This window comes from Chanodichthys erythropterus, chromosome 10, assembly GCF_024489055.1.
Source record: "Chanodichthys erythropterus isolate Z2021 chromosome 10, ASM2448905v1, whole genome shotgun sequence".
NCBI classification, from domain to species: domain Eukaryota; kingdom Metazoa; phylum Chordata; class Actinopteri; order Cypriniformes; family Xenocyprididae; genus Chanodichthys; species Chanodichthys erythropterus.
Window position 1 is genome coordinate 55,754,506 of NC_090230.1, and position 26,538 is coordinate 55,781,043.

General features: G+C 36.4%; 1 protein-coding gene across 4 annotated transcripts; it reads left to right on the plus strand.

The window, feature by feature from the left end:
- Window positions 1-2,554: 2,554 nt before the first annotated feature.
- Window positions 2,555-26,538, plus strand: smad2 (SMAD family member 2). 4 transcript variants are annotated; one of them, XM_067398314.1, is made up of 12 exons: window positions 2,555-2,692; window positions 2,932-3,010; window positions 5,556-5,994; window positions 15,552-15,641; window positions 17,201-17,394; window positions 17,523-17,657; window positions 18,262-18,336; window positions 19,520-19,573; window positions 19,731-19,943; window positions 20,554-20,691; window positions 21,086-21,230; window positions 24,545-26,538. In XM_067398314.1, exons 3-12 carry the CDS (start codon window positions 5,756-5,758, stop codon window positions 24,666-24,668), a joined length of 1,407 nt encoding a protein of 468 aa, XP_067254415.1. In that variant the 5' UTR covers window positions 2,555-2,692; window positions 2,932-3,010; window positions 5,556-5,755; the 3' UTR covers window positions 24,669-26,538. The 4 variants fall into 4 exon arrangements, with proteins under 4 accessions (XP_067254415.1, XP_067254418.1, XP_067254416.1 ...); XM_067398317.1 differs by having other exon boundaries at window positions 18,262-18,324; XM_067398315.1 differs by having other exon boundaries at window positions 2,936-3,010.

Consider the following 26,538-nt stretch of genomic DNA (forward strand, 5'->3'; position numbering starts at 1 on the left):
AATATTCCACATGGCTCCGTTTGTGTAAGAAAAATATCCATATTTAAAATGTTATAATGTTAAATATCTAGCTTCCGCCAGACCGCTGTTAAGTATACAACTTATGAAGAAAGTGTAATGCCTCTCGCAGTTCAAAATGCTTACACTACATCCTACACTTCTGTATTCAACTTATGAAAAAAAAAAAAAAAAAAAAAAAAAAAAAATTAACTGACAATGTCAGTTAGGCTTTTTTCATAAGTTCATAAGAGTACCACAGATATGACGCGTTTTTGTATGCAAAACCCAGAAAGGAGTTGGCATTTTAGGACTTCCGGTTCCATCCCCTTGTCTATGGGTTTTTGCTAAATCGCCTGTAATAAGGTCTGTGTTTAAAAAAAGCCTCTAAATATTTTCACGTTTTGATCTATGACATAAAACACACCAGTTATAACCCGCTTTGGATTTTTTTTAACCTTTATTGTGTCTTAAAATCGGCGGTTGCTAACAAGTTGCTAAAAGGGACTACTTCCTTTGGCGGGGACTAGACGTCATCATGACAAACAGGATATTTGGACAGCATTTCTCATAAAAAAAGTGGATAAGTATTCATACACAGCGCAGATCATAATCAGCGAGCATGTTTATAAATAAAGTTGTTTTCTAAATAAAGTTTGAGGAAGCTTGGTGGTGATGACGTTAATCCGCGACCATGGTGTGCTGTAGTCCGTTTATAGCCTACTGTTAGCTTTTTATATCTGACGACTTTATTTAGGCATCAAAATGTAGGGTGGAGTGGGAGAAAACGCCCCCTTAAGGAAAATGTGACATTACAGTGAAACAAAACATAAATGTGAGTAGTTGCCATCCCGGTTTTGAGTGACTATGGCAGGAGTTATTCACCAAATATTAAAATTGCTCAGCCTTCATAATTAATTAGTATTTTGACAGAAAATATTTTTGTACAAAGGGGGCGTTTTGCTTTTCGCTCAAAACTGAGACGAAGCCTCATAAAAACTAGCCCTGGTTTCTCCTTTAATTTAATTGATGTTATACTGTCCTACCGCTCATAATAAGTTCATAATCTAAAAGCGAGAGGCAAGATAATTACCTGACAGTAAGGCGAACACTGCCGTGCAGCAGATCAAACGCCGCAGGTCCATTACACACATGTACCTGTTTGAACCTCGCGCGTGAGCGGGCCAATCACAAACCTTTATAAGATTCCGCTGCGCGAGACGCGCTCAATCATGACGTCACGCAGGTATAGCCTATATAAAATCAAAAATATTTTGTTTTATATAATCAACAGTACATATATTAAAAAAATATATAAGTATATACAGTAGGTACTGATCAATAGTTCGGAATATCTACGATTTTTTTTGCATCTCCATGTCGTCATGTTCAGTATGCAACTTGACTCTTGCTTTTAAGGATAAATTAAGGATATTCCATCTATAATGATGTAAAATGTGCATATTCTCTATGAAAGTCAATACAAAGTCAATACAAATAATAATTATTTAATTTATTGTACTATTTTATTTAATTATTTTAATCCATATTTAATTATCAATTTAAAAAAAGATATTATTGAGCAACATTACCCGTTTTTTCCATATTTCTCCAATACAATCTCAAGCAACTGTGCAGATGTCTTGTTAACGTCCATTTCATAAACAGTAAAACAGAACAGAATGAAACATATGAGCAGTGTGTATTTCACTGTAAAAGTTCATTCATACTTTTGACAGCGAAACAAGCAGCGTTTGAATAATGGATATTGGCGACATCTAGTGATAATGAGCTGGTACTGCTTTGTGTGCTTTATGTTATTACTGAAATATGTGGGCTTTGTGCCACATCGTAACATTACTCACCTTTATGAAAAAAAACAAACAAACAAACAAACAAAAAAAACAATTTAGTACAAATCTTGCTATAATGACTTCCATAACATGATGTACAAATATTACCCTTTTGCCCATTTCTCGACGTTACAGCGAATATCATCAAACTATTGAGGTCGGGAAAAGACTGGTGATTTAAAAAAAACAAAAAAAACACACATTTTCTTTGTGCACTCTGCCTTGTAAATCTTTATTATACAGTAGGCGCTTCATTACTGCAAAGGAGCACACGTGGTTTAGAGCACAAGCTTATGGAATGTTTAGTCCTATTTGTTTCGTGCTGAATGGCGGATGAACGCACACAACATATCACAATCTCATAGTAATGTTATTTAGAGGCAGTAACTCGCTTGCAAATTCCCCACCCCGTTCAGTTAGACTCTATTATCAAGTAAATAGATGGACAGCCACATTGACAAACCACTGCCTTCTACTAGAACCTAAACATCACTGATTAGAAGACACAATCTGATCAGCCAATAAAAATCGACTGTAGTTTGCATATTCAATTTTGATCAAGATTGACGGTTTTATAAGCCAATCGACGAGAAGCATATCCATGACAGGCTTCTCATTTATCCAATAGAAAGATAGAAGGCGGGGCTTATGTAGAGCGCGTATCGCGTTGCGTGCATTAAGGTTAGGTTGCGTGCGCTGGAGGCCGTCGTCTGCTGCTGTAATTCGGCAACAGTGGGAAGGAAAATATTGTTTAAAGTCGACTTTTACCCAGTCACGAATAATCAGTTTCGCTTGGATTTTAGGCTACTCCTTCCTTACAGAGAAAGCTTCCCGCTAAAAGGGTGAGTTGACGGATAAATGAGAAGATAACGGCTCGCGAACCCATTTGAAAGCTGTTTATTTTTCTGTCAAAGAAAGTAGCGCAGGCTGCTAGCGGTTTCCACAAACTCAATGGTCACACAAACTCACACACCTCGCATAAGCAGGCAGATTTCGATTTTTCGCTTTTTGCACAGATGAAAGAGTTTATAATGCAGCGATTAATGTAAATGTATTGATCCTGGGGTTTGTTATATCGTAGGCAGACCGGGACAGTGAGTCGATTAGCGGCCCATGCAGCCATAACGAGCCTGTGATACACCATCAGATCACTGGAGAAGGTAAACAATGCGTTTATTTATCAATTATCAGTCACTTTAGAGCTTACAGATGAGATAACGACCAGCAGGGTCGGTTTGGCTTGACTTCTGTGCATGATTAGAATGATACCAGCAGATAAACATGGTGATGATGTTTGTTTTGCTCATAAATATGTTTTTGCTTTGGCGTTTGTACACCAATGCGTTCACAAGTATATTGTGATCACTGGCCTCCATGTATTGCTCATCTCAGGATCTGACTGTGTCAAAACTTAGAGAGCTGTCTACCTAGACTACATTTTTGGGCATCAAAGTCGCGTTACTAAATGCTTCTGATACGGAACGCGCCAAAACGTTAGAATCAAACATTCCAACACGCCAATTATAGGCTAAGAAAACGAGTGTTGCATTTGAAACTTTCAAAGCACCTGTGGTGCTCAAATTTTGAAAACGTTCCAGACACTTCAGTGATTTCCCTAAACGCTTACAGTGTTCCAGATGCATTTATTTTGTACGTTCCAATTGGGTCCATTATACCAAAAAACTTTAAGCTTAAATTAAAAAAATAATAATCCAGGCTTGTCTATGATACCCCAAAAATGCGTTTAATATTGAATTAAAACCGTTCAAAATGGTGAACGTTTAAAATGTCAGAACGTGCTTAGTTTGACCCAAGTTGACTGGTATGTTCGTTTTGAAGATTTCAATGTGTCTGTGTTACCCCAAAAATAAATATTTCAAATGCTAAATCTGAATTAAATAAATCATGTTACAATTGAATGTTCCAAATGTGCCTCTGAGGTTCTAAAAACGTTCTATCGCAATCATTTAAATTAACATAAGTGCTGTCAAGCTTGACAGTTCTTGTGTTTTTATTTTGGACTTTTTCCACCTATAGTTGTACAGTCTTGATATTAGAGATTTCATATGTTGAATGGTTACACTTTATATAAGCAAGACAATAAGGAGGATATTTTTGGGTTTTGTTACATTCGCACATTTGGCTGTGGCTGGCAAAGAAACTCTTACAGCCCAAAGCATCTGAAAATTGAGCTCATTAAATCTTTTCTGATGTCATTCATCCTCAAAGTTGTTGATTCAGCTTTTGTCCTGTTATGAGAAGAGTTTGATGTAAACAATTCCTATTCTTCCTCATAAGTGCATTTGTCGAAGTAGCATTTCAATGTGTTTAAAACAATCTTTTCTTATTGCCCGTCGTTTCCTTTGTAATTGCACCCAGAGTAAGGGTATGTTGTAAGCCTAACCAAAGTGATCAAGATGTTATACTTCCACTTCCCCATGTTCACAACCTGGCAATATTCGCCTGGTTTCTCTGCATAGATTTTGTTGTTACGTGGAACCTCTTTTCAAATGAAATTATAAACCCTTTTAAATGAAAGGCAAGCTTGTCTTCTGCAGTATTACATTTTTTCCTGTAGAAAATTGTAGTTTCAATAAAATCATTTGCTGACTAGGGTTGAGTCACTACTGAAATCTGATTGGCTGAGTCCAATACAAGAAAAATTCCACAGTTCTTGGCACCACAAGAGAAGGCAATTCAATTGAATGCGCTCCTTTGTTTAAAGCTGATGTGTGATTTCTGCCAAATTTCAAAAATGATGTTTTAAAAGTTTCCTAAACACTCACCCATCCACCATTGATCAACAGATAGTCCAGACTCAACGGTATTGACTTAAGAAATGGCTTCTTTGTTATCTCTGCATATGTAACTGGAATAAGACTGTTTTACAGTAATGTTCAAAAGTTTTGAGCGAGTAGGTTTTTTTGAATTAATACTTTTATTCAGTAAGGAAACATTAAATTGATTAAGCAACATTTAAAGACATTTTTGATTTCAAATAAATGCTATTCTTTTGAACTTCTATTCATCAATCCTGAAAAAATGGGTTTCAACAAGAGAATTTTAATCAGCACAGTTGTTTTCAACACTGATAATCAGAAATGTTTCCTGAGCATATAGTCATCATCATTACAATGATTTCTAAAGGATCATGTGACACTGAAGACTGGAGTAATGATGCTGAAAATTCAGCTTTGATCGCAGGAATAAATTACGGTTTACAATATCACATAGAAATGTTATTTTAAATTACAGCCTAATATTTTACAATATTACAGTTTTACTGTATTTTTGATCAAATAACTTTTGCCTTGGTGAGCTTCTTTCAAAAACATTTAAAACGTCTTACCAACCCCAAACTTTTGAACGGTAATGTATATGAAAATTAAACCAAACACTAACCAAATATTGGTTCAGGATTTTCAAGTAATTATTGGGTAATAAAGCCTCAGTAGTGACCAATAATAATAATAATAATCATCAAGCAATGAATTACCAGTTGTTATAATATTAATTACAAGTAGTTACAAGTAGTTATAATAAAAAAAGCATTACAACAAAGATTTAATTGAATTAAGTCTGTAGTTTACAGTTGTAATCAGGGTAAGAAGCAGTAAGGAGGTTCCTCGTCTCATCCCTGATGTTTGTATTTAACAGAGTCTCTCTGTCATCAGCTGTTCTTGATTTCTGCTTCTCTCCACTCAGGTGACCCCTCGCCCCCCTTTCCTCTCCTGTTTCCTAAGCTTCTCTGTCCCCTGCCCCCTCATAATCAGCCCAGAGACCCTCTTCCTAAAGGCCAGTTAGGAACATTGGGTCTGTTCCTCCCCATTCTCCTAGCCTCCATCTGTCTCTCTAACTCCACCTGCCCAGTAGGGGGCTGACCGCTCATTGGACACCCCAAAAACATGTCCTCCATCTTGCCTTTCACTCCGCCCGTGGTGAAGCGTCTGCTGGGCTGGAAGAAGTCGGCCAGCGGTTCGACTGGAGCGGGAGGGGGCGGAGAGCAGAACGGCCAGGAGGAGAAATGGTGCGAGAAGGCCGTCAAAAGCCTGGTGAAGAAGCTGAAGAAGACGGGCCAGCTGGACGAGCTGGAGAAAGCCATCACCACACAGAACCTCAACACCAAGTGTGTCACCATCCCCAGGTACGCCAACATCAAAAGCTGCTCGCATTCCTGCTTTTTAGGTCAGTGTCGTCTTAAACTCGTGAATCAATCGCTTCAATCTTTGAAACTATGGGGAAGAAAAGAAAAGAAAATTGTCGTTTGTTCATCCTCTTATCATTCAAAAAAAAGTATGGTGTGATATATAAGCATATACAGATTTGAAACGACATGAGACAAAGTAAATATGTACTTTTTTTAGTTTTAGATTAAGTACCCCTTTAATACAGTTAAAGTTGCAGTTGCAAGCCCTTCATTGTAATTGCAAATTTTTTGTTAGTTTTGAGTCTTCATCTTATAAAGCATTAAAGGTCCTCTAATGAATCAGAAATGCTTTGATTTAATTTTAGACGTAACCTTAGCCGTATCGTTGCGTGTGTTTCCTCATGAGTGAAGGTGAAGGCTTAACGCTGAGTTGCGTCTACAGTTGTAAAATATCAGCATTACTCCCCTTTGTTTCTTTAAATGATTTCTGCTCCATCTGTCTCGACTTGAGTTAAGGTCATTCTGTACAGCTCCACGTCACCTCCATTCTGAGCTCAGGCTTCTCATGCTGTATGAATGTCTGCGAAATCAACCATCAGGCTGCTTTTATTCCATTTATCATGACAAATGGTGAAATATCAGCGCTACTATTTTAGGGAAAGCTAAGAGGAGAGGATGAGTTGTCTGTCCGAGCCACAACATATCAATAGTTTGAAACCAAGACGTTACAGACACACAAGGGTTGGGTGAGGTCTGATACATTTCATGTTTTCAGCCCATTGGTGATATTTGAGAGAAATATATTGATGTATTTGTGCTTAAATAGATTCAGTTCTTTTGTAAATGTAAAACGTTAAATACAAAATATAAAAAAAAACCAACAAAAAAAACCACCCTTATTAAAGCATCCACAAACTCAAGAATGAAATTAGTTGTCAACAAAAATAGTACATGATTAAAAAATTAATTAGCAAGAAGTGATAACTGATATCTGAATTGTCCGCTTTGAGATTCCAGTTAAAAAGAGAATTTTAGTTTGAGTCACGTGTAAAGCAGTCTTTATGATCTGCAGTTGGTCAAAGTGCAAGATCAGCATGACATTCACAATGGCTATATTTCCATCTATTTTTATGTGAATTTTAGAATATTGCATAAAAATGCAGAATGGAAACACCAAGATGTGCCTAAATTCTAAAAAATGTGCATAAGAAATTGTGCACTCAATTGAGGCAGATGCAGCTTTTTTTATCTAATAAGGAAAAACGTGCATAAACTTATACTCATTTGCCTAATAAATTCAGCCACCTGCCTCTGAAATCAAGAAAACATGACAGCATTTATTGCGTTTCATCTGCACGCTCCGAGGCGCGAGCCATTTATTATATATGGTAAAATGACTTTGGTTGGAAACAGCTATTATTACTTAATTTTATAATGCAAACATAAGACAAACGCATCAGTGTTTGTAAATATTCTTTGTACTATCCATTCATAAGATACACCAGTCTGTTTTAAGATTTAGATCATCTAGCACAGTTGTAGAGGTCTAGCACAGGTTCTCGTTCTTTGCCATCTAATGTAGTTTAATTTTGGTGTGAGTTGCTGAACAAGCTTGAAAAGGGCATAATCGCATGAAAGCGGCTTTGAACGGTTCCTGGATTAATTAATTTGAAAAGGTGTTGTAGAAACCAATAATGCAAGCTGCTTGTAATGGCAAACGGGCATTGTCCTTTGTCCTTGAGAGATTTTTTTTCCATTGAATCCTTTTTGAATCGATTCTAACTTCTCACATCCACAGAATGTCATTTAACAAATGCTGAGCTGAATGCGTATCTCCCTCTACTTTTTATTGAAAAATTGTGCAACGGTTATTGTGAAAATGCTGTGCGACTTGGCACAATGCCTTAATACTTGATGAGGTTCACTCAGCAAAACCTCTTGAGACTGTATAGCTTACAATAAATACAGGTTAAATCTAACCTCCCTCCAGCTAAAATTTTTGTAAGTGAACATTAAAATGATGGCTTTTCTCTGCTTAGATGCCAAAGCCCAGGTCAAACCTTCAGAAATGCTTCTAAGTCATCCAGAGTGCTTTGTCTTCCCTTGAGAATGGATTCAAAGGGTGGGAAACTTTGTTTCCAGCATGTGTTTTCTGCTGCTAATCTGTTCTCTAACCTTGGAGGCTGGTGGGAACGGCTGGATCAGTCATTGTGTGCGCCGGTTGTCATGTTTGGAAATGGTAACGTCAAAAGTCCCCCCCCAACTGTCCTTTCCAGCCTCCCTCACATACCTGTGAACAAAAAGACTCAGCTAGATTTTTCCTGGGTGTTTTCAATTTGAGTGTTCTTCATTTATTATAGTGCACAATGGCTTGTAAATGAAATCAATACTGATTTCAGATTTGTTCCATTTATGCTGTAAATCACATCCAGTGAGATGTCAAATGGAAACATTTTCTCCTGTTTAGTGTTGTCACAATAATGGAATTTCGATATGATACCATGAAAAGTATTGATATTCGATAACATTTTCGATACCATTGGGGGAAAACGCTGCATATACTGTCATATAAATATTTTTAATATCATTTATTTATTTGTCCATCTATTGACAGTCTAGGCAATCAAAAAATCTTTCTGAAGAAATCCTTTTTTATGTATATAAAGTGATATATAAATGTATATGAGCTTTTGAGCAAGAAAGCAAAGCTGGTATCGGTGTATCCATACTGCAGAAAAGTTTATTGGAGCTGTTTCGGATATTTCAGTATCAATACACATCAAACTACCAATATATTTGACAACACTACTCCTGATTTTCTTGTGCTTTGGATCCTCATGGTTCAGCCAGAAATGTTGTGTAGAAATTATCATATTCATGAGACGAGCATATGTAAACTGCACCCTTTCAAAGAAGCTGGCATTAAATGATTTCACACAAAATTGGTCTTTCCAAAACTTTGATAGTTTGAGAAATTTCTTTTTTTTTCTCTCTCTCACCAAGCAATGGATGTCAACTGGCTCCAATATTTGTTAATTCATTTCAGTCATCAAAATATTTTTTTCATCGTTTTGATAGAGTATCATTTTAGTGCATTTTTAAATCTATTCCACAGATTTTCAACCAAATTTCTATACATTTTAGTATCATACAAAACCATAATTTACAAAATGTGTGCATATCTTGTGTATTTGCTACATCCAAACTGTATTTTCTTTTCTGGCAGCATGAGACTAATAAAATACATGCACAAAGCTTCAATTAGTTGCCCAATGCTCAACTTTTGCTCTTCATTTTGTTGTACTAGAGCAAAATAGATTCCTGTCTTTGCTGAGAAGTGAAACAGACATATGAAATTGCCCTGCACTTCCAGACAAAATTCACTTAAACACATTATCATGTTATGATGAGCAGAATATCTACTAGATTTTAACTGTACTGACCAGACTTGAAGTTTTAAAGTTTGAAAAATTGCAAGTAGTTGCAAGTGAATGGTTTATCATGTGCTTTTAAAATGCCATGATTAAACCATCTTGTTGCCCTCTTTAGGAATATTTATCCAGTAATATAGTACATTATACAGAACTGATTGAGCTGATGATCTTACATGAAAATCAAGAGATGCTTTATTTTTCAGTAGGTCCTTGGGAAATCAATCTTGTTTTTCTAAACAGATCCAGCTGTATGCCATTTGTTTAATCTGCTCAAAACAAACGCTATCAAAGTGTTCCTGCATACGCACATCGAAAGCTAAACAAATACAAACAAGCGTTAAATTTTAGCTGATGTCTAGTCCTTTTTCATTAATTGTTACGTTAGTCTTGTTTAAAGGGAAAACAAACCCGTATCTGTCTCGACCTGACTTCCTGTTGAAGATCTCAGCACAGGTCTTTTGTATAGAAGGGCTGATAGTGTAAGAATGTGAAGAGGGTTTCTCCGTGAGGATAGAGTTGACTGGCGCTGTGGCTTTTTCAGGTCTATTGATTGTAACCTGAAGACTCCGTTGTCTGTCTGGCTTTCCCATACAATAATTAAGGCCTGGCTTTCGTTTGGTTTGATAAGTGTTTTCAGAATTGAGGTTACAAAAAGTCTATTTTCCTATCAATTTCTTTATAAAAGCTTTTCTCAGATAGCAATTTATTCAGAATTTTTGTTATTGTATCCATAAATTAGCCTCCATATTATGGGAATTGCCAACAAATATGCAAATCAATAATACTGAGATCGTAGAAGTGGGAGAGGCAATCAGGTTAGCCATTTAAACAAAAAGATACAAGTTTTATGTGTAAGGAAAGGAAGTCATTTTATGATATAAAATTTTATGAAGAATTTAAACGGACAGTCTTAAATTGCGTGTTCAGACGCCTCGTGGGATTAAGATGTTGGCGCATGTTCAAACGGAAGCCTGAAACACGACACTCATTGACTGTTCATTTGCAGGAAGCATCCTGAGATTTGACAAATACATATGGTTTCCTTTGTGATGCCTCTGTTTTAATCTGTCCTGGGGTTTGTTTTGATACACAGCCCATGCAGTGCACCCGCTAAACCTTTTCATTGTTTTTTAAGACTAACTGTTCTTTATTAGCTAGTCACCTGGTACTGCTGCTTTAAAAGAACAACTTTTTTGCTTTCATCTTGAGCCAAGAGAGGGAGACGTGCCCAGCAGATGGACTCTGTGGTTTAGTGGGGATGGGGTCTCCACACACCAGGATACAAGGGTTAATTCCCTCCAAAAGTGTGTCATCTGTCTGGGACATGGACGCCCAGTGATGCTGGTGTGGGATCCAGATTTATCAACTATGTTCTGGTCACATTGAATTACTAATGGGGTCCATGTTATGATGGACTCTGATGGAGGTTAGTTGTCATTTTTTTGGTGACGTTTTAAGTAATAAACCTTTGCCTTTTTGGCTGCCATTTTCACCAGTTATGTAGAATCATGTAATATTGATAGAATTCCTGCAAAATGGTTCATCATAGGTTTGTGAATTATCATTATCGTGCTTGAATGCACCTCTGTTGATATCACACAGTGATCGGCCATCTGCTCTATTGTTAAATTGAGGGTTAATACTGAATCGGGTTTCTATTGTGAGCGTGTGTGTTTTAAGAGAGTATTAGGAAACCCTCCATCTACTGGTGTTGAAACTGAAGTCCCCATCCCCCTAAAGCAGGTCATGTGAGTTTATGTAAACTCTGTGGTTTCACTTCTTTAATGGTTTCACATATACATTCACTTCGCTCTTTTTCTTAATTTTCCCCCTCCTTAACAAAAGCATGGCTTTTTAAATACAGTTTTAGTAAAGCTCAAACTGACTAAAAAGAAATGTATTGGTTAAATGCAAATATTGGAGTGTGGTGGGGATTTTTTTTTTATATCAATCTCATAATATATCATAAAACAATCTGCAAATATTTGATATTTAATTATGCAAATTTTTAAATACTCGCTTAAAGTTAATCTTTAAAACAGATTTAATAAAACTTAAACCTAAATCTTAAAATATAAATAATGTAAATTACAATGTTACGATAATGTTATTGATAATGTAAATTATAATGTTATGATGCCTAAATTAACTTGTATAATTAAATTTTTTCACGTTTTAGTGTTTTAATCATGCAATTGTATAGAATTTGAATATTTAACAGTTATCAACATATTATGGTTTCATTTTATTTTGGTAATAAAGTAATTGATTTTATTTTGAGGGTTTTTTTTTTTTTTTGTGGTAATAAAAATAGACCTAAGCCTTGACTTAAAATAATAACAAAGAAGCAATAGTAATGGGCTCAAATAAATTATCAAAAATAATCATGGTTTTATTGAACAACACTGTTAAAATATATATTGTAATATATACATAATATAAACAATTAACTTATTTACATTATGTATAATAACAAATGTCTGCAGAGGACCGGCATGGTGATTATAACACTTCCTAACACTAACAAATCCTTGTTTAAAGTTGGCCAAACATTTTAATTAAAATATCCACTTAATCTTTAATATTTGGCCAGTTTATGATAGAAATGCTATAGCCACTGTAATTTCATTTTCTGGAACAAGAATATGTGGACATCAAAACATGCAAATTCAGAGTGAGTGTTTAAACTTTTTTTTTTTTTTTTTTTTTTTAAATCATGATGAACAGTTTGCATATTTAGAAACATTATTGTATTGTCCTGTGTTGGCATTAGTTTATAAATTATTTACATTACAAATATGATAATCTTTATGCTCACACTACATTCCCAGATGAAGCTAACCATGATGAAGCATATGCAGAGATGTTTGAGATGTTTATGTGGAGCAGGATTTACTGTGAACTGAGCCGCTCTGAGACTCACGTAACCTACACACATGTAAATAAAAAAAAAGTGCATATATATATATATTTATTTCAATTGAATCACAGTATTTGTGATTTCACAATAGCACTATGCTATAGTATTTTTTTTTTTTTTTTTAAATAGATTGTGTAGCCTTAGGAAACAGTCTAATAATGCGATTCATTGATTCTCATCCATGGAATGCGCCACTTTCCGGTTAATCGGCACAGGTAAATTAGTCGAATTTTCTTAAACCAAGTTCTCAAATTGAATCGAGGAATCGTGACAGCCCTAATCTGTAGACTCTCCTAGCATGTCGTTGACTAAAACTGTCTATTGATCATGTTCTGTGGGCATCATGAAATCTTAATTCCCTGAAGGAATAAGGACACGCTATACTCTGAGCAAGCTTCACACAATATCTCGGGTGACAATGTTACATCAGGGTCTGTCTCATTAACTTTTGACATCAGGCAGCAGCGAGTGAACAGGTCGAGGGTTAGCGATACACATGCCGATCAGATAACCTTCTCTAATGTTAACTCCTCAAGAGTTTTCTTTCTTACGGACTCCTTTTGTCCCCTTAAGTGTTTTAATGTAGGTTAGTTTGTTGTATAAATGCTTGTTCTTAGGAGTGTCAATGGCTACTTTGAGTTTCAAGCTTTACACAAACACATGACACAAATTAGTCTTTTGAAAAAGTTAAAGGGATAGTTTGTTCAAAAATGAAAATTGTCATTTACTTACCCTCATGTCATTCTAAACCCAGAAGACTGATCTGAGCACACATTTTTTCAATGAAACCTGAGATATCTGCCCCTCCTTTGAAAGTTCATGCAACCAAAACTTTGACACTTAAGTTATACATATGAATTGAGAGGTTTAAGCAAGTTCTTGCACGTCAAGCAAGTACGGTTGAGCTTCCGTGTTTGCCATATTTGATTTGATATAGATATATACATTGATCAACAATTTTAGCCGTCTCAATTTTGGTTCCATGGACTTTCAATGGAGGGGCAGAAATCGTTCAGGTTTTATTAAAAAGGTCTTCATTTGTATTTTGAAGATTAATGTCTTCAGGGTCTCTGTTTGGAACAACATGAGGGTGAATTAAGGCCCCGGTATTCTTCAAACGAAATCGAAGAAAGAACTGATGTGATGTCATTCCGAACAAAATCAGGCCAAAACGAAGTTCGTTTTGTGTTCTTTTTGGAAGTTCGAAACGGCATGCCAAAGCGAACTTTCAGGAAAAGTTCGTTCCAGCACCAAAACACCTTCGTAGTACCATTGGTCAGTGGCGATAACGTAATAGGAGGCGTGCGCTGAGGCTCCGCCTTCACTCGCGTGTGCGTGTCTCTGACTCATTTGATCTGTAGAGTTTGTTGAGGTAAGAGCTCCGCTGGTGTTTTTCACGTTTGATACTGTAAAGCTGCTTGATTTTAATCAATCTATTGAGTAAAGTGCTCCATGAAGACGTGACTTTCCAACTTCGTTTTACCCCTAAACGAAGAACGAAAAAGAAGTTTGTTTGAAGTATACCGGAGCCTTAACTCATTTTTTGCTGATCTGTCCCATTAAGTGTCACAAGGTAGCTACATTAAAATCTTTTTAAGAGGCAATAACCTTTTATTTAACACATTTACATTAAACTGATAAAACAGTGTCGGTAACTGTGGTAAACTGAAGTATTTAACAAAATATTTTTTGCTTAAAAAAAAAACAACACATTTAGCAAAACTATTCTTGTCTCGCTTTGTTACTTTGAAAAAAATACATTATAAAAAATTAATGTTATGTAACTTAAATGTATACCTAAACTTTGATAAGGTTAATTAGAAATGAATGTAAATCACTTTTTTTTTTATTTTTTTTTTTTTATTTCTTTGAAATTGTCTTGAATAGACCTACATTGGATTCCTGAGGCTGATTTTTCCTTGTCAAATAAATGAAAGTCTGTATATTTATTAAGTTGTTACTAGTGTAAACTGGAAAAATGCTTCTGTATCCCATAGTACCACTGCTGCAGGACATATTTATAACAAAAAAAAAAAATTAAATCTTAGTGTTTGAAAAAGATTTATCAAGCACATTTGTGATAAGACTTTACTCCAGGTTGCTGTTGGAGTCTGGCACATGTTTGTCTTCAGAGTCCCTTTTCAGAGACCGTTAAACCACAGGGGGCCAAAACTTCATTCATCACATATCAAGTCTGTGCGAGTCCTGTTCCTGTCACGTCACCATGTCTGTTTCTCATCCCTTGTTTCTTTTTCAGAACTACTGAAGGTCTGTGTGCTTGTCTGATTTACTGATAGCGTTCTTTATCTTGAGTGTGATGTAGTTGAACAACAGTAGGTCATAGGCTCCTGTCCTGTGCTGCATGTGTTAAATGTTGATATCTGATGTGAAATCCAACCCCTGAATGAAACGTCTTTTATAACGTCAATTGCCCTGTTCGTTTCATAACACCGCATGATGACCGGGGAAGAGATTATGCACTGTAACTAGAGCTGGGCGATGTAGCAGAAAATGCCTCTTATATTTAATTTTTTAGCCTTTTGATGATATTAGATAGACATATTTTTGTTATAAAACTGCTTTTTAAAATGGCTAAAATTGTCACGCTAAAATAATTAAGCATGTTTTTCACTAAATGAGATTTTCTTTTTATTTTCATTTGTGTACCAATATAAAAACACATTAATAGCAGCATTTACATAAATACATGAAAAATGTTTCAGTAAGAAACGTGTTCAGGAACATTTGAGTCAAGATAATTGCTGAATTCTACTTTTGAATAAGTTAATTAACTTGACAATCTCAGCCAATTCATGGAAATGAATCAAACTGACATACTTTATGCTGCCTAATTTTCATTGCGAATATATTGTGAATATTCAATATATCGCCCAGCCCTAACTGTAACCTTAAATACATTTGTCAGTTTCTCTTCGGTTTTTTCATCTCACTGTTATATGTGAATTTTCCATTAGAGTGGCTTCTTTTATTCGAGGTGGGCCGCGTTGTTCGCAAGCTTCAGACGACCTGCGCGAAACATCTCTAATAAAAGAAACGATGCCCTTCGATTTTTCCCCCATGGTACTTCATCTTGGTATTTTTGAATGAATCATGCCCCATGTTTATCATTTTTTTGTTTCTTTTGTGTTTTTGTTTTTTTCTTTTTTGTTTGTTTTTGTTTTTTTACTTTCTGTGCACAGCAATTGCTCTGAAATTTGGGGACTGAGTACACCAAATACGATAGAACAGTGGGATACCTCAGGCCTTTACAGCTACCCTGACCAAACCAGGTGAATATCCTCTACTGACATTGTGCCACACTCACCCCACAAGCCACAGGTGGGGATGAACGAGCACAGGGGGCTCCAGGGGCCGTGAAATAACGTGCTTCGTTATAGTTGATTTAGATTTTTAAATGTCTTGAAGATGGCATCACTTATTATATTGTAGAGTTTTAACTCTGAATGTTTCAATAGATTTAAAGCAGATCGACATGTTTTCATAATTCATACATTCACTTCACAAAAGCAACAGTTTAAAATGGTGGTTCTCAACTGGTTTTTACTGATTTCACTCTGAAATGGTGACCCAACCTATTGCCAAATTTATGCAGGAGTGTCCTTTGTCATTTTTTATATATTAGCCTATAGATCAGAGGTTTTATTTATATATTTTTTTGAAAAATGTTTATTTAGCAAGGACACATTAAATTGATAAAGTGTCCAGTTAAAGATATTCATGTTACAAAAAATTTGATTTAAAATAAATGCTGTTCTTTTGAACCTTCTATTCAAAAAATCTTAAGTCTATCACAGTTTCCATAAAAATGTAAAGTAGTAACTGTTTTCAACATTGCTAATAAATGTTTCTTGAGTGTCAAATCAGCATATTAGAATGATTTCTGAAGGATCATGTGACACTGAAGATGAGTAATGATGCTGAAAATCCAGCTTTGAATCACAGGAATAAATTACATTTTGAAAATGATAATCAACTAGAACTACAACATTTTAAATTGAAATAATATTTAACAATATTACTGGTTTTACTGTGTTTTTGATCAAATAAATGCAGCCTTGGTGATCAAAAGAGACTTTCATACAGACTCAACATTTGTATGGTTGCATATACATGTATTATATAATTATATAGTTACGCAGCTTGATCGTATGCATATAAAAGTTAGGGCCCCACTTTATATTAGATGTCTTTACCTACTATGTACTTGCATCAAAAAATAATTGTTTGATACAATGTACTTATTTTGTGTGTTGTATTGCAAAACACTTCTGTTGCTTTTAAGGTGGGATACGGGGGAGGTTAGGGACAGGTTTGGTGGAATGGGTAGGTTTAAAGGTGGGTTAATTTGTAAATTAAGGGTCAATAGTGTAATTATAGTTGTAATTACATGCAGGTATTTTTTTTATTGCAAGTACTCTGTTAAACATGCATGTAAACAATAAGTGCATTGTATCATATGATTCATTTAAATGTTAGCACAGTAATTAAAGACACTTAATATAAAGTGGGACAAAATGAATATTAAGCTCCACCCCACATTTTAAGACATTGCACTGTAATATGATTAGTTCCATTTAGAATTATTTTTGGGTCACAACCCACCAGTTGAGAACCAGTGATTTAAAAATATTAGTATCTTGTTATTCTAGATAAACTTTCAGGCATTTTAATCATAATAGTTGAACCTTGCATCTCTGTTGGTGATGACTTGCTGTCTAATCACACCATCTTCCCTTTTCCCTCCATCCATGCATGTCTTTCTCTGGTCATTTGGCACACTCCCTCTCTTCCATTTCTCTCGCCCTCTCTCTGTGGACGCTCGGGTCAGATCCTTGGACGGGCGTCTGCAAGTGTCTCACCGTAAAGGTCTGCCTCATGTCATCTACTGCCGCCTGTGGCGATGGCCCGACCTGCACAGCCACCACGAGCTGCGCGCCATCGAGACCTGCGAGTACGCGTTCAACCTCAAGAAGGATGAAGTCTGTGTCAACCCCTACCATTACCAGCGGGTGGAGACGCCAGGTGTGGAAATTGGCAAATTGCCAGTTGCCAAGAAAAGATTCAAATGCATTTTCTGAACACTTCCTAATGTGTTACTTTAGAACCAAGTGTTCATTCAGTCCTCTCGATTCTGAACATCTCTCCTGTAGTTCTTCCTCCCGTCCTCGTGCCAAGACACACGGAGATCCTGACTGAGCTGCCTCCTTTGGACGACTACACAAATTCCATACCTGAAAACACCAATTTCCCAACAGGGATAGAGCCACCTAACAATTACATACCAGGTAGGAATACGTTTCACGCTAAACATCTCATCCAAAAATTCAAGGCCAAAGACCTTGTGCATTATTGTGTATTTTAAGATTTAAGGCCCGTTCACGCCAAGAACGATAAAGATATATACAGTACTGTGCAAAAGTCTTAGACATTTTCACCCCCCCCGGTTTTAAGCCAGTTATATTTTTTGCTGTAGTGTCAGTAGGAAATATAATATCAGTTCACATTTCCATACATTCATTTTGCCATTTAATTTTAATAATCCAGTGAGATTTTTGAATACACCAGGAGTCTGACAACAGCCGGTGCTCCACAGAGAGATTTGATCTCACCATCATTGAATCTGTCTGTGATTACATGAAGAAAAGGATAAAACTGAGACAAACTAAATGTCAAAAAAAAAAAAAAACATTGACATCAAATCAGAATGAATCCTGCTTTAAATAGCTTGACCATTTAAATGACAACTGCCGCATGCTTGGAACAAACAGAAAGATATTGTGCCTTGGTGTGGACATGAATATAGTTATCTTTGTAGTTATCATTCTTGGTGTGAATGGGCCTTTAGAGTAAATTAGTGATCTTTTGTTTTTGATTTCTAAATCTGTTCAGAAACTCCTCCCCCGGGATACATCAGTGAGGATGGAGAGGCCAGCGACCAGCAGATGAATCAAAGTATGGACACAGGTACATTCCCACAGTGACATCACTACATGGGAATGAAAGCTATGCGTGTTTGCATTTTAGACAGTAAAGCACAATGTGCTTTTACTGCTGTAGTTTCCTTTCCAAGCTTCATCTAGACTTTCCCTAAAGTATCTTCTGTAATTACTTACTGAATGTAGGATAATGAACTTCTGGAACCTGCCTAGACAGAACATGTTTGTTTTTTGTTTTTTTTAAGTGATGTTTACTGTAGATTAGATTATAAAAGTTGTGTAGTGTATTCTAAAGAGATTTTAAAACACTAGGCATCATGCACTTGCCACCTTTGTAAACACAACAAACTTGCACAGAACCATGTACCAAAAACAAAATGCGATCTAAAATGGGCTCAATATCAAACATGTTTGATCTCCTTCGACTGGATCTCCTTCGGTCTGTGCCCTTGCAGACTGTAATTCATGGCAAAAGTCTGGACCAAAGTCATGTAGTGTTGGTTCCAGCCTCAAGGCAGTCACTCTTTTTACTTCAGGATCTGGATTTTACAGATGTGAAGTGGCGACCTGGCAGAAATTATGTTATGGTAGTAATGCCATCTCATTTAAAATTTATAATACCTAAAATTTGGAAAGTTTGAAATGACTACATAAATTCTGTTTGATTTCATACTTTCTAAATGCATTTTATTGATTTTTATGAACAATTCATACATGCATGTTTATTTTAACTCAATCTTCCATTGATGCGACAGACTTCTCTCTGGTGACATCATCTTCAAGTTTGCATTCATATCTGTGCCTGTCCAATAAACAACTGATGGATTGAACAAAGTTCTTGATCATTAAAAATAATTTAAAAAAAAAAGGACATCTATTTTACTCAGCTGTACATCGCAACATTGCAACTTTTTAAGTGCTTTTCAACATTTTAAACTTTTTCCCTAAATTTTAAGAATTAAACTTCAGTTGTGCTACGGACTGGAATGATGCCTCAAATCATATGTGCATTGATAGACTATAAGGTGGGCAAAAAATCCCAGTGAAGAGTGAACCCCAGTCATTTCATAGAGAGGAGTTTGAAATTGTGACTTCATAGAATACACAGTGATGACAAGTTCTGCATTGGCAAGCTCCAAAAAATCTAGGTATTTCTTCTTGTTGCTGCCATCTTCTCTATTGTTATAAGAAAAACCTCTCCTTTTTGCCAGGTTCTCCTGCAGAACTGTCACCAAGCACACTTTCGCCTGTCAACCATGGCATGGGTAAGACCTGACTAACTGCTTAACCACACACTTAATAGACCTTTGAAGTCCTCATAATCTTAAGAAATGGTCAAGAGATTAATAAAATGGCTATTCACAGTGCATACAAGATTGTCAGCTTATTTCCTCATGTCGCTCTTTCTCATCTCCTTTTTAGACCTGCAGCCAGTGACTTACTCAGAGCCTGCGTTTTGGTGCTCCATAGCTTACTATGAACTAAACCAGCGGGTCGGAGAAACATTCCACGCCTCTCAGCCTTCCCTCACTGTAGATGGCTTCACAGACCCCTCAAATTCAGAGCGCTTCTGCCTGGGCCTGCTGTCCAACGTCAACCGCAACGCCACTGTGGAGATGACCCGGAGACACATAGGTATCCAAGACACCTTCAACTGCTCTACCATCAAGTGTTTCAGTTGAATTTTAGGGACAAGTCACCCAAATATTAAAATCAGCATCTCCTATTTGCTTTTATGTTATTTTGAACTTGTATGACTTGCTTTATGCTACAGAACACAAAAGACCTCAGTAGGGCTTTTCACTCTGCACTTAACCCTGGGTTATCATTGTTGTTAACCCTGCTTTTAACCCTGAGTAAAGTCCCGGCTAGATGCTTAGCAACAGACAGCCAATCACATGCTTCACATGCTTTGGACAGTCACAGGAACAGCACATGCTGTATAAACAGTAGGCTAGAGAACCCAAGATTTAATTTACCCTGGGTTTAGAATGACCCAGAATTAACTAGTTCAAGTATGAAACTGTTGACTTCCGTGTATGGACATAGAAAGACTTTTTTCAAAATATTATTTTTGTTTTTGTAGAAGAAAGTTAATCATAGTAACAACATGAGGCTGAGTAAAAGGTGGTGATTTTCATTTTTGGTTGACCGATTCCTTTGTATGTACTAAGACAAATTAAGACTTCTGCAAAATGGTCACATGTACAATATTAAGTTCTCAATGCTGTTTGTTTTTGATTAGGTCGAGGGGTCAGACTGTATTATATTGGTGGGGAAGTGTTTGCTGAATGTCTTAGCGATAGTGCCATCTTCGTTCAAAGCCCTAACTGTAATCAGAGGTATGGCTGGCACCCTGCAACAGTCTGTAAAATCCCCCCAGGTAAGAGGTTCACTCACTTTCATTGTCATGGTACTAGAGGTGGGCGGTATACATAATAAATGGAGAAATTTGTCAACCAGTAGTTTTTTTTTTTTTTTTTTAAGATTATCGTCTCTATTGTGGTTGCGCTTGTGGTGTTGCAGTGTTAGTTATCATTTGCAAGTGTTTTTAAGCTTTACCAGTTTAAACGGTAAACGTCCTAGCTGATATTGATAATTATTAAATTTCAATGGCATCTAAAAAAATTTGTAATTTTTATTTCAGGGGAAAAAACAACTCATATATTCATATACAAAATAAAGATTTTGGTCATATCGCTCTTCTTACATTGTACAGTCCATCTGAATGTGCCAATTTACGCCAACAATCGACGTCATGATATCCTCTTTCTTAGGCTGTAACCTGAAGATCTTCAATAACCAGGAGTTTGCGGCACTGCTGGCTCAGTCAGTGAACCAGGGCTTTGAGGCTGTATATCAGTTGACTAGGATGTGCACCATTCGCATGAGTTTTGTCAAAGGCTGGGGAGCCGAGTACAGGTATGGACAAGCTCACCGCCTCACTGACAGTTCTGACAAATATCTTAAATGGTGCATCTGTAAACTAGTCTTTTTTGCTCATGAGGTTGTAAAGCACCTTTTTAATGGCAGAATCTAACACATTAAACTTTCTCAGAGATGGGGGGGGGGGGAGATGATCTGTATTCACATTAATTTAGCTATAGTTGTTTTTGTGTGTGTGTGTGCGCGTGTGTGTGTGTTTATAAAAATGTACCTCCTCAAATAACACTGGAAACAGACACAGCTAGATCACTTTTCCCTCAACGTTGCCTCAAAAAAATAAATGCACCCCCAATGACCAAATTTAAGATTGCATGGTAACTATACCAAGGTGGACCTTCAGTATTCTTGTTATATGTTGTTAGTATTAATATTGTTTTTGACATATTACAGACTCAATTATTATGCAAACCTACTATAATTAACATTATATACAAATATACTTTATGCCGTTAATCTCACTTTATTTACCAATGTCTTTGCAGTTGATCCTAGATTATCGAATTCAACCTTGCAAATAACTTAACATTAAATGTCTCATGTTTCACTTTTGTATTTATTTTTACTGCTGAAATGACTGTTAAACTTGGTTTTCCTGTGTTCTTAGTTCTCTTTTGATCTTAATGCACAGTTAGGGTGTGATCACACTTGGCAGGTTTGGTTTGGTTAAAAGGTTTGGCGATTACTCTGTTAGTGCGGTTCCTTTGAATGCATTTGAAATGACAGAATACTGTAGCGTACTTGGCTCTTCTCGTCATAGTCACAATGTTCCCCATCACAGTTGGGTACAGGTGTCAGAAACACCGTCTCCTTGCAGCAGATCTTCATTTGTGTTTGTAATGGGTGGATTCCTGCTGCTGTTTTAACTACTTTACACATTTTATAAGTTTTTTTTGTAAGTTTAGAAAAGTACCATAAAATGTATGCACATACAATGACGGCATATTAGCTTAGCATTGATTTCGATGTACATCATATTTCATAACAGCCATCCAATCAGGATGTCAGTCCCTCCAGGATTCCACGATTCTGCGATCGCAGAATTTACCGTAAAATCAAGCAAACGCCGCAAAATTCGGAGGTGCTTGAAATTTTTCTAAATTGCCGCAGATTTTCCGCAGATTTTGGGCCTGAACAAGTCGTGTGACATCATCACAACGTACATTCAGCCAAAGGAAAGCCCACTTCGAAGTAGGCTATGTGCGCTGAACTTGAATCGATCGATAAACAACTGTTTGTACCATCAACCACCACAACAGTCCCGCTCCCGCTGTAAGCATGCGACGCTCTCTCTCTCTCTCTCTCTCTCTCTCACTCACACACACACACAAGCATGCACACTCTGAGTGACATTGTTTCCATCAGTCGGTTCAGTTTATCAACAGTGTCTGTATGTATTGCCTGAAATAATTAAATAATAGACAGAAAATAATTTATTTTATAGAATTTTGTTTTTACCTTTAGGCCAAAACCGAGCAAAAATTGTAGTTGTTGTTTATATGACCAAAAATGTAAATCAATGAGATCTTTATAACAGTACAGCAGACTACTTGCATAAAATGTATATAAATATAATTTGTCACTCTATATCTCCTAATATGTCTTGGTAAGAAGATATGCTTAGTTTTATGATAAAAGCTCTATAATTTTTATCGTGGGGGGCAAAACACAATGCAGTGCAATAGGGATACAATGATAATTGAGAGATAAACAAATAAACGTTCCTGAAAGCCTGTTGTATCATATTTGATACATAAAATATACAAAATTGATTGATAAAATATATAAACCTTTCTAAAGGGGGAGCATATACCCCCAGACCCCCCCTAGAGTACCTGACAACCATGCCCCCTTTCACAAAATCATGTGAGAAACACTGCAATATAACATTTTATAATAAAAAAAAAGATTTTATTTGGTGTTACATATGAAATAAAATGTTGAAATTATATTATATATATATATTATAAAGTTATTATCAGAGTTCTCCTTTTAAAAATTACAGAGCCCAGTGGTTCTTGAACTCAGAAAAGTAATAAAAATGTTAGAAGAATATTGATTCTGGCGTATTTTTACAGAAAAACTACACAAGAAATGCCGCAAATAATGCACAAATTTTGAGAGAAGCCGCTGCAAAATCAGCCATTTTAGGCCGCAGAAAAAGTCCCGTGAAATCCTGGAGGGACTGGGTTGTGACCTTATCCTCTTTTTTTTTTTTTTTTTTCTTTAGGTTCAGTGTTAAAATGACTGTTAACCCTAGGCAAACCAGGACTAAATATCTTTCTATAAGACCCAAGAGAACCGTACTACAAGTGTGAACACACTACACCAATATTCATGTTTTGCCTGAGCTTGTCTTATATGCTTCAACCAAATCAAATCTAAAACTAAGAACAGTTACTTTCTAGCTGGCATGTGCTTGTAATCATGAATGTTAAAAGGAACCCCTGGTATTAAGTCTTGTATTGCTTAATATAACGTAAATGATGTCTCCTACTGAAATATGTAGTAAGATTTGTTATTTAAAAAATCCATGACATATTTGGACAATGGGGGCGCCATTTTGTTTAGGTGCACAGTGTGTTCTACGTCGATGACGTCAAATGGTTGCACTCGGTGAACTACTGACACTACCCTGTTGCTATTTTTACCGCAACACAACTCAGAATATAATATACGATGCCACATTGAGCAGCTTTTGGTTGTAATTTCCAGTAGTGGGCAACAAGAGAAGCGATGTATGTCTTTACTGCTTTACTAGCGGTAAGAAGAGGAGAAAAGAATGGGAAGTTGTGCAGAATGTGTCCAAATATGTCACAGATTTTTTTAAATAACATAAATCTTTCATGGGTTTTCTACTACATAATTCAGTAAGAGACATAATTTATGTTATATTAAGCCATACAAGTCTTAATACCATGGGTTCCCTTTAAAAGCAGCAGTGTTTAAACACTGGAAAAAATAAAACCATGCCAGTTTTTGCACATTATTGATAGTACTGATGGGTAAAAATGACTGCCAGTCTCACCATGGCAAAGGCTTGTTAGAGGTTGTTGCTGTGCTACTTTTTCGGGAACTAATTAATATTCCTAAACCATGCCTTCGCCATGGTAGGATTTAAATTGCCATCCGTCCGTTACTCTAGCAGTTCCTACTGGACGTCTTTCACATTGCAAAGTTAATATTCGATAAGCCATCACCATAGTTGCTTGATTTTCCTATTGACTATAGTAACGTTTGAGACAGTTTTCCATGATGCACCCTTTGACCCATCCGTTTTTGTTGTTGTGTAGACGGCAGACGGTGACGAGCACCCCGTGCTGGATCGAGCTTCACCTGAACGGCCCCCTGCAGTGGCTGGACAAGGTTCTGACCCAGATGGGCTCGCCCTCCGTACGCTGTTCCAGTATGTCCTAATCGCCATGACCAATCTCTCTGTCCTCTGGCCCCAAAACGACTGATTCTACAATCACATCAACCGACAACAAGAACAACAGACTTACTATAACCCCGCCCCCTCTTTCTCTTTCATAGTACTCGTGAGCCTTTCTCTATCTCTATTCTCCTGACACTGATGTTCTCACCGTTCGGACCTGAACGCAGCACTTGCTGTCTCATCAGCTTCATGCACCTTTAATTCTCTCGTTTTCTTTCATAAACCCTCAATATTAAATGTATTAGTAGTAGAATATGAAATGTATATTGGTTTTTATTTTATTTTTATGGTTTTCGAGAAGGAGGGAAGGTGCGTATGATGTGTGGAAGTTCAAGAAGGCAGTAATTAACTTCACACACACTTGTAGCAGTAAGGCTTTTCCCCCTTGATGAAGTAAATACTTTTCCTGGATGGCGACCCCGATCCGGTCGTTCAAGGAGGTTACTTTTTCTGGCAAAAAGTCACATTCTTTGTTTTTATACACGTTACGATTGTGTAGATTGGCGCGTTAAGACTTAATCATGTTTTTCGATTTCTTCAGTAATGCCAAAAGATACCTTTTTATTTTAATATTTTACGATTTCTCCCCCAAACCACTATATATGAATGTTGCCTTTGATTTGAGGTATGCTGCTCTAAGACATGCTTCTTTTACTGATAGGAATGTTTAACGCAAAAAAAGCCCCCACATTCAATTCGAACCTTACGCCGCCCCTCAGAATTAACTTTTTATTCACTGGGTGAAATATTCACTAGTTAGCTGTGGAGTGGTTTTGGAGTCTGGTTTCTTCAGAAAGTGGCTTCTTTTAAGGATGAACAAAGACTTTCAAAGGTTATTAAAACGTCTCAAGCAGTCCAAATCTTTAAAAAAACAAACAACAAAAATTAAAAAAAAATTTAAAAAAACAAAACAAATCCAAGTATTTAAGCTTTAAGTGTTAATAAACTAGGTTATCCTTCACACAATTACAAGATTTTTTTTTCCCTTTATCTTTCTTTTAGCTACTTTTTGTATTTTCATGTATTTTTATATATAAATATATTTAAGATCTTTAAAGCTCTCTTCCTTTTTATTAGAATTGAATATTTTTTTAGATCATGCCCTCTTTTTAAAGGAACATGGCTTCATAATGAAATGTCCTATCATACGAAAACGTTATTTAGCATGAAATTTTTATAAGCGCAAATATCTTTTCTCCTCTTCCTCCGCTTCCAGTTCAAGCTGTTGTCCCGGTTAATGTTTCGCCCTGATCTTAGAACCGCCCCCCCCCCGCCCTTCTTTTAGTTGCTTTTCCTCCCATGTTCATAACACAATACTGTTTAAGCCACCGCCCCTCAAAGTATGGTTACCCGAAGGGGACATTCAGCCTACAGGAACATCGCTGTGTTTTATTTGTTTGCAATTGGGGAAAAAAAAACAAAAACTTTCAAACGGGGAGAACTGTGCAACTTTAGTGTGCGTGCTCGTTGTACAACTTTTACTAATGACTGTGATATAGCTGTCTGTTATTCTTTACTTGTTGTGGCAGTGACCAGGCATTGCAAATATCCATTCCCCTCTTCCCACCTCTGTCTCCATATTTTCCTTCATTGATCTTACTACTCTTGCGATTGTACTTTAAGTGCATCTAGTAAAAAGCTGACGAAGATGTTGTGGCCCGTTTTTAAAGCCCATAAGCGGCCAATAAGACACTGGGAACGTTCTGTTTGCCATTTTTGACTGGGTGTGGAAAGAAAACCAAATAGACCTGAAAGTGGACCAGACATATATGCATATAACTGTGTATATATATAATTTTATTTTACTTTTTCTGTTGTTTTTTTTTTTTTTTCTTTTTTTTTTTTTGCAAA